General features: G+C 36.6%; 3 protein-coding genes across 6 annotated transcripts; 1 reads left to right on the top strand and 2 right to left on the bottom strand.

The window, feature by feature from the left end:
- Nucleotides 1-200: 200 nt before the first annotated feature.
- Nucleotides 201-1,014, bottom strand: LOC131026316 (protein PHLOEM PROTEIN 2-LIKE A9-like). The gene is made up of 2 exons (XM_057956161.1): nt 782-1,014; nt 201-708 (listed from the first exon to the last, which is right to left on the bottom strand). Exons 1-2 carry the CDS (start codon nt 919-921, stop codon nt 351-353), a joined length of 498 nt encoding a protein of 165 aa, XP_057812144.1. The 5' UTR covers nt 922-1,014; the 3' UTR covers nt 201-350.
- A 1,794-nt stretch (nt 1,015-2,808) lies between these two features.
- On the bottom strand, nt 2,809-4,611 carry LOC131026323 (uncharacterized). The gene is made up of 4 exons (XM_057956176.1): nt 4,242-4,611; nt 4,040-4,132; nt 3,469-3,638; nt 2,809-3,339 (listed from the first exon to the last, which is right to left on the bottom strand). Exons 1-4 carry the CDS (start codon nt 4,408-4,410, stop codon nt 3,289-3,291), a joined length of 483 nt encoding a protein of 160 aa, XP_057812159.1. The 5' UTR covers nt 4,411-4,611; the 3' UTR covers nt 2,809-3,288.
- Nucleotides 4,612-5,236: 625 nt separating this feature from the next.
- LOC131026321 (leucine-rich repeat receptor-like protein kinase PXC1) lies at nt 5,237-7,229 on the top strand. 4 transcript variants are annotated; one of them, XM_057956173.1, is made up of 3 exons: nt 5,237-6,182; nt 6,325-6,389; nt 6,686-7,229. In XM_057956173.1, the coding sequence occupies exons 1-2, from the start codon at nt 5,774-5,776 to the stop codon at nt 6,381-6,383; spliced, it is 468 nt and encodes a 155-aa protein (XP_057812156.1). In that variant the 5' UTR covers nt 5,237-5,773; the 3' UTR covers nt 6,384-6,389; nt 6,686-7,229. The 4 variants fall into 4 exon arrangements, with proteins under 4 accessions (XP_057812156.1, XP_057812155.1, XP_057812154.1 ...); XM_057956172.1 differs by having other exon boundaries at nt 5,238-6,182; nt 6,689-7,229; XM_057956171.1 differs by lacking the exon at nt 6,325-6,389 and having other exon boundaries at nt 5,240-6,182; nt 6,689-7,229.
- Nucleotides 7,230-8,495: the final 1,266 nt, after the last annotated feature.

The raw sequence follows: 8,495 nt of genomic DNA, 5'->3' as shown, positions 1-8,495 counted from the left end.
GCCACGAATTCATATATAACTAAAAAGTTATATCGATATCTTATATGCATGCATATGAAAATTAATGACGGCGGTTGTGGTAGTTAATTAACAAAATACGGAGTAACATATTTAAATAAAATAAACTTTTGTGTGTACAAATTAAAGAGAGAGGAAGGAAAGGATTAATTAAATAAAGATTTTACAAATTATTGGACAAATTTAAAACGAACAATCACACTGAGTCTTTTTTTATTAGATATCCGAAAATTACATAACAATAGTATCGATCTGTATAGGAAGGTACAGATATTCTCAAATTAAATGAAATAAATAGCACGATAAAAGATAGTATAAAAATGAAATGAATTTCATAACTGGTTGACAAATGCCTTGTGAATCTTGAGACCTCCCTTCCACTTGCCACTCCAAACCTCGTACAATCCGAAGCTGAGCTTCCCAATGTCGGTGGAATGATCAGATTTGAGCAACCTCCCTTTAATCTCAAACTGGGTTTCCTGGTTATTAGGGTTTATCGAAATCTTAGTCCACGTAACCTTCTCTTCCTTCCCTCTCTTAATCATGATATAAATGGGATACTTTCCCCACCCAAATGCATCTGGATTCAACGACACGGAAAACCCTACTTCGTAGCTCTTCGCCGCCGAGGCTCCCTCCACGCCGCCGGTCACCTCTAGCCAGCTCACTTGATGCAATTCCGCCACATCACTAAATCAAAAACACACATTAATTAATATATATATATATTCATTTAATTAAAAACGATGGATGGACTACTCACTTTATGTTCCAGTAGCGGGTGTCGTTGCCCCATACAATGTTGAGGTCTTTAGGTAGAATCACCTTTGTTCGTTCATCCTTGTTGAATTTCGCTGACGAATTCCCAGAATGGTGCGGGCTTGTGTTGGAGTTGGAGGCCATTTCTATTTCTATTTCTATAGATGAATTGAATTGAATTGGATTGAAGAAAAGAAACAATGTGAGTTGTAGATAATTTGATGGCTGCCCCTCATATTTATACTTATACATATAAGAGTATCTTTAAGTTTATCCTTTTCTGGAAAAACGGCGAAAGTTAATGTAAAAGGAATAAATGCTTAAGACAAATATTGGCAAGCGTACGTGTGGATTATATCGAATAAAATGTGCGCGTGGGAAAAGAGAAGTGGCCTCCAACTTCGACTACTTTCAAATTCCAACTAAGCATGTCACAACGCTACGGCTGGAATCGTTTTAGATATTTCATCAATTAATAATACGTTTACGTGTATTAGCTGTATATTTTGTTGCTCCCACATAATAAGAATCTGCTCTTCAATACTTGTATTTTGCTTTGGGTAAATGGTACCGAATGCAGTCACTTCCTCCTTTATTTTAATATAGGCTAATATAGTAAAATAGTAAAAATTAACATCCCTAAAACCACCCATATTTTAAAATTTGGAAATAAAGTTTAATTGTAGTATTCAAAAAGTATTATTTTAATTATGCATAAGAATAAAGAGCATTATTATGTACTCCACCTAATTAAAAGAAGTCATAAAAAAGCACCATCTAATTTTTCCCCTTAAAAAAAAAAGCACTATCTAATACGCAGAAAAGCACATCCCATTTAAAAAAAAAAGAAAGGAAAAACAAATCAATCTTAACTACCCATCGTCAATCAAGATCTACGTATTAGATTGCTTTTTAGTTAACAAAATTAGAAGGATTTAATTTTTACTTAATCCAATACCTATCTACAGAGTTTGGGGGTTATTAATGAATGGGACAAAATGAAAATTCATTTTATTAAAACATAAGTTACGGAATTATTTCTAATTTTTGGATTATAAAAATCTTCAATATATTCATTATTTTGATGGATAAATTTATAATCTTGAAATTGAATTATCTCATGGAGACGAAAATTTTATTTTCTTTAATTCACCATTTTTAATAACGAATTCATAATTTATATTGTAATTCAAATTTGTAGCCTATATTACTCCTTATATACTCCCTCCGTATATGTCACCTTACTTTCGGCACGCGTTTTAATAAAATATGAGTAAAGTTGGTAATAGAGTAAGGGTCTCACTTTAAATGTGAGTGAAATGGTATGGACTCTACTACTAAAAATGGATGTGACATTTTTTGTGGACGAACGAAAAAGGAAATTGTGGCATATTTTTAATGGACCGATGGAGTATTAAACAATACTCTATTTTGAAGATGTGCGGCATTAAACAACAGACATGTATCACTAATATAGTAATAGTAATAGTTATACTATTAATAAGAAACACAGAAACGTGCAGAAACAAGATCACTAATATAGTAATAGTAATAGTAATACTATTAATAAGAAACACAGAAACGTGCAGAAACAAGATCGTAAGCGCAATATTTTTCTAAAAAAAAGATCGTAAGCGCAATAAGCACAGAATACAATTACATTTTAGAAGTAAGACATGGATGCAAAATGAAGGAATCCCACTCCCAATTATGGCCTTTTTTTTTTCTTTGCTTCTGGACAATAATATGTCTAATATATTCAGAAGCATCAATATATAAAAATGTATTAGTGCTGAAGAAGCATCCAAATGGATTCGATTCAGCACTCCGCTCTATTCCAAAATAATATTCAATCTCCTAAACAAAATACAAATACATGCTTGAAATAGGAGACGGAATAAGAAATTAGAACAGAGGATCTCATTCTCCACAACCCCCATCACCCTACACCCCACCAAACCCCTACACATTCATCTCCTTCACCAACACACACACACTGTCTAAGAAGGATTTCAGAAACTAAGAGAAATGTAATCTGAATATATAAATTGATTATAAGAATTGCATCAAAGTAGCATCATCCACTACATCAAGTCACAACTATTTCCTCACAAGAACTAAACAATTTCAGATACCCTTTAAAACAATTGAGAATAAATCAACATAGTGGAGCAATAAGCTCAATGCATCTATACTAAAGAGCCAACCACTATTTCTCCAACAGCTATGAACCGTGGACTTCAACTACTGTTAATTAAAATTTTCGCTCAAGTGGGTACACTTGTCTACAACTTAAAACACTAATTCGATTTAAAGCAAAGACCAACGAAAGAGAATCAATGAAAGACAAATAATACTCCTACCCATATTTAACAGCAAGGAATTATAGATGGACAATATTTTGCATAAAACCAAATTGTGAAGCAGAGACAAACTCAATGCACATTCCTGACTAGTCAGGTTGTCATTATATTTAGCTGGGAAATGGTCACTGTAAAATCAAACCAGCTCCTAATCAATGCACGCCGATTCCAGATCTTCAGCAGTTACTGTTTGATGCAGCTGCAATTAGCAAAGAGAATCTTTTAACCATGGAAGCCAAAAAATTTAATCCCTTTTAAACAAATTAAGTTTTTGTGTCGAGCTTAGAACATGTTCTTAGAATAACTACAAAATCAGACGGAAACTTACAGCATTGGCAACGGTAAACCAATGAAAGGTGCGCAAGAATGCATCATCCTTTGAGGGGATTGCATCATGATTCCAGACTGTGATATCTTGAAAAGTCGCAGCTGTCTCCCAGCAGTGCAAATCTGTGTCATTATTCCATTGATCATGACCTCTCTTTCGTAGGATGTAACCTAGAAAAAACATAATAGAATTATTCCATAGAAGTTAAATGTGATGAAAAAGTTTCAATCTCTTTTATATCAAATTTGATTACGGCAGAATTCAATTGAGCTTTTTGGCTGTACTATAGATTCGATATCACTAGAGATCAGCTCCAAAGACAGATATTGTTCCAAAATGAAGTCAAATACAAGAATCAAAGCACCGAAGCCAAAATTAGGAAACCATTGCTAAACATATATACATACGTAAAGAAATGACAGAATAAAGATCAAATAAACAATTTATGCGCAATTATGCAGAACTGGTAGCGTAGAAACTAGGTTATCTTTCAATACTCAATCCACACAATATTTCAAACATTTCTTCACAAAATCACGCGAAAGAAAAAATGGCGAGGGATGACAATTACCAGAATAGCCACGTGGAAGAGAAACAGTGGTTCCGTGTAATTTCCTCCCTCGGAAGTGTGCTTCCTCCACTTTTAGCCCATCTAGCTCCATCTCTACACAATTAAAGCATTCAAGTGTTGTGCACAGTGCATACATCAGTTGTACGTTAGCATGATGTTGTGCTTAGTGCATACACGAGTTGTAAATTCACGGGAATTTTACCGGTGGGTTTGGGCTTGAAGTAGTCAGAAACAGGGGTGGGCCCATCGTGCTTGATGCAGCACGGCAACTGATGCACCTTCCCCGTCAGGTCCGCCGCGGCGCAACCTTTGCTCAGATCGACGGCGACCGGCGCCGCAGAATCCGAGGATCCTTCATCTTTACCGTCCATCGAAGAGCAAAAAACAACGATCGCCTGCCACTCTCTGCTCTTTCGCTGAAACCCTAATTTTATATCGCCCCTTTCGTTTCCCGCGCTTTTCAGTTGCTCATTTCTATTTTGCTTCAATTTTTGTAATTAGATTAATTTCCCATAAGGAAATTTATCCTCTCAAATTACTTTCATATTTTTTTTCTAAATTGATGCCGACGTGTTCGTCGGAGGTGTCAACATTAGGGCTGGGGAAATATACCGAAAACTCGATATACCGACCATATCGTACCGTAAAATACCGAATACTCCCTCCGTCCACGAAATGAGTACCCATTTGTGGACGGCACGAGTTTTAAGAAATGTATGGAGTGTAGTGTGAATAGTTTAAGGGTCCCACTTTTTGAGTGTATTAATTAAAGAGATGTGTGTGGTACACTTGCCAAAAAAGGAAATGGGTACTCATTTCGTGGACGGACGAAAAAGGAAATATAGGTACTCATTTCGTGGACGGAGGAAGTATAAGGTATACCGATTTTTTTGTAAGGTATAATACCGTACCGTAGATTTACGGTAAGATAAAGGTATGAATTTTCCAGATACCGGGGTATACCGGCGTATACCGATACCGCGGTATATACCGAAAAAGTCAATAAATACCGTATGAAAGGTATATACTGGCATAAGGTATGATACCTTATTAACAGTGTACCGATAAATACCGATATATACCGATATTAAGGTATAATACCGCAGTTGTCGGTATATACCGGTATAAAAAAAATCGGGGAAAAACTGTATCAAAATCTATAGTTTTAAAATATATAATAGAGTAAATATATAAAACTGTCCACTTTCATATTGTAAAGATAAAAAATGTCCACTAAGATAAAAATAATAAATTTTGTCCACTTTATGGTTGAAATGACGAAAATGCCCCTCAGCCTAAAATAGGCCATTTCATCTCATCTCCCTCTTTCACGGTTTCACTCACCCTCCCCCCCTCTCTCTCTCTCTCTCTCTCTTTCTTCGAGCTCAGATCGCCGGCGAAGCGCCGCTGCCCCGGCCTCGTCGCCTCCGCCATCTCCTGCTTCACCCCCCGCCGCGACTTTAGCCTCCGCCCGCCACCAATTCCTTCGAAGCAGAGGAGGATGAGTTCGGTGGCGCTTCGAGTTCCGCGGGGTTTTCCCCCTTCGCCGCCAGCGATTCGGCGTCCTTGTTGCCGATTTTCAATTTTCCGGTCATCTTCTACGCAGATCTAGGGTTGAGCTTGAAGTGGAGGCACGGCGGTGGCACAATTCAGAGGTGAGGAATTGCTGGCGAAGCCTTTCTCTCTCTGAAATCAAATTCGAATGGGGGGAATAGCACAATTCAGAGGTTGAGCATGAAAGACAATTCAGACGTCGACGCCGTGGGAGAGAGGGGCGGCGGCGTCGGAGACGGTGATTGCGATGGTTTGAAGCGGCGGAGAAGACGTGAGGTTGAGGAGTGGCGGGACGAGGGGGAGGTGGTGCTCGGAGAGGACGAGGCGGCGGTAGCGACGGACGGCGCGGATGAGGTAACGGTGGCGGGGGCTGGAGATGGTGAATTTGGGGGAGAGGCGGATTGCTTGTGGGTGGGGCCACATGATTTGAATGTGAACGGGAAGAAGGAGTTTGAGCAGCAAATGGAGGTGTTGGGCCGCCTACGCCACCCTAATTTGATCGGATTGAAGGCTTACTATTTCGCTAGGGATGAGAAATTGTTGGTTCATGAATTCATGCCTAATGGAAACTTGTTTTGGTTGCTTCATGGTAAGAAAATTTCACCTCTTTTGTTTTGGATTAGATGTGTTAGAAACTGCAAATTTCTTGGATTGTGTTGAAAAATGGCTTGTTGTCACATGGGCTCTGAATTCTGATTGATTATGTTTTGCTGTTGTTTCTTGTCTTTCAGTTTGTTCAGTTTGGGCTCTGAATTCTGATTTTATGAGCATCTGGAATAGGTTCCCGTAGGGAAAGGTAATAACTGTGAAACTCTTAGATGGAACTTGGGTTCGGTTCGAGTTGATAGTGAAAGAGGAGGAACATCATTACATAAACAAATTTGTGGCTTGTTGAGTGGCTAGGAGCTTACTTTTCTGATACGAAACATGGAAGATCCAAAATTGATTTGGCTTGTGACTTAAGAGTTGAGAGTTAGCATTGTCTTGATGATTTATTCTCCTCTCCCAAGTCATAGTTGCTTGCATTCAATTTTTATTTTTACTTTGAAAAAGAAGAAAAGCTTGTGTGTTACTCTTTCACCGATCCATTAGCAGAAGCAGTGAAGATGAGGACGATGATGAGGCTAACTCTGCCTTTGGCCAACTCTGGAAGCACAAGAGGATTAGTGGGTGGAACTTTAACGAGGAAGGCTTGGAACCTGTTTTCCCAGCTGATGATGCGGCTGCCAAACAAGTTGTAATTCAAGAGGAGGATGAGAGCTATGATGATGCAGGAGGCGGAGGAGGTGGCGGCGGCGGCGGTGGTGGTGCAACGGCAGTCTTGCGGAGAATGCTGGTTTTGAAGGATAGTGTGGATGATCAAAGACAGAGGGTGGGGCAGATTATTGCATTCCTTGGAGGTGGGGAAGTGGTGGAGGCGACGAGGGAGGAACAGCTGATGCAGGAGATTGTGAATCTGAGGATGGAGTTGGAGAATCAGAAGAAGAAAAGGTTTGATTTGGAGATGGATGTGCAGTTCATGAAGATGCAGCTTTCCAATCAATAGAAGCTTGCTCTGCTAATTAAACGTATGACTCTTTTGCAATCACTAGTGTATCAATTTTTCATCATTGCTTGAGATTGAGTCTCTTTTGAACTGCAGTGCCCCACCAACCTCTACTTCCCGACATGTGTATATGTATATGTTGAGTCTCTTTTGCAAATTGTGTATGGTTTCAGTTTTTTTTTTTTTTTAATGTTTTTAATGCCGTTTCTTGAATTCACAGCTATATTTATGAATTCACAACTTAATGTTATAAATTCACAATTAGATCTATGAATTCACAATCAGTTCGATGAATTCATAACTTATTGTTCTTGAATTCACAACCAAATTTATGAATTCACAACATAATATTCTTGAATTCATGCTCAGATCTATGAATTCACAACTTAATATTCTTGAATTCACAACCAACTCGATGAATTCACAATTTAATATTCTTGAATTCACAACGAGATCTATGAATTCACAACCAAAATAAATTCTAGTTTTAGTTGTGAATCCAAACTTTAAAAACTCAAATTCACAACTATTTGAATTCACAACCAAAATAAATTCTAGTTGTGAATTGAATTCACAACCAACATAAATCTGGTTGTGAATTAAATTTTGGTTGTGAATTCATTTGTTGTGAATTCACAACCAAAAAATTCTAGTTGTGAATTAAATTTTGGTTGTGAATTCGACTGGTTGTGAATTAAATTTTGGCTGTGAATTCGACTAGTTGTGAATTCACAAACAAAAAATTCTGGATTCACAACCAGTGTGAATTCACAACCAAAAAATTTTGGTTGTGAATTCACACTGGTTGTGAATTGCGGGATTTTTTAAAGGGGTGATGTAAAGTGGACATTTTTTTAATTTTTAATGTGAAGGGTATTTTGGTAACAGTGGACATTTTTTAAGTTTTTTATTTTAGTGGACATTTTTTATCTTTACAATATGAAAGTGGCCATTTTAAAAATTCACTCTATATAATATATATTTTTATATTTATATTTTTAAAAATATTGATAAATTTTATAAAATGATGTATATAATCTATATTATATGAATATATACAAGTTCTTGAATTTATAAATGTCATCAAATGATACAAAAATAATCAAAATATAGTTCATATAGTTTTGATATAATATTCACCTTATAAATATCATCAAATGATAAAAAATAAACAAAATATAATACATGAATTTATAACATAGAGTTACATATTTATATTCTATAGTGTATAATTAACATTATTGTTTTATAATAAATTACATCTAACATTATTGTATATAATCTATATTATTTGTTATTTGTAGTCTTGTGAAATTGTTGAGACGGGAACAAACTTTGTACTTTATTTATTTTATT

This window comes from Salvia miltiorrhiza, chromosome 5 (assembly GCF_028751815.1).
Source record: "Salvia miltiorrhiza cultivar Shanhuang (shh) chromosome 5, IMPLAD_Smil_shh, whole genome shotgun sequence".
Classification (NCBI taxonomy): domain Eukaryota; kingdom Viridiplantae; phylum Streptophyta; class Magnoliopsida; order Lamiales; family Lamiaceae; genus Salvia; species Salvia miltiorrhiza.
The sequence above is the reverse complement of the archived record's forward strand: the minus strand, read 5'-3'. Positions and strand labels throughout refer to the sequence as shown.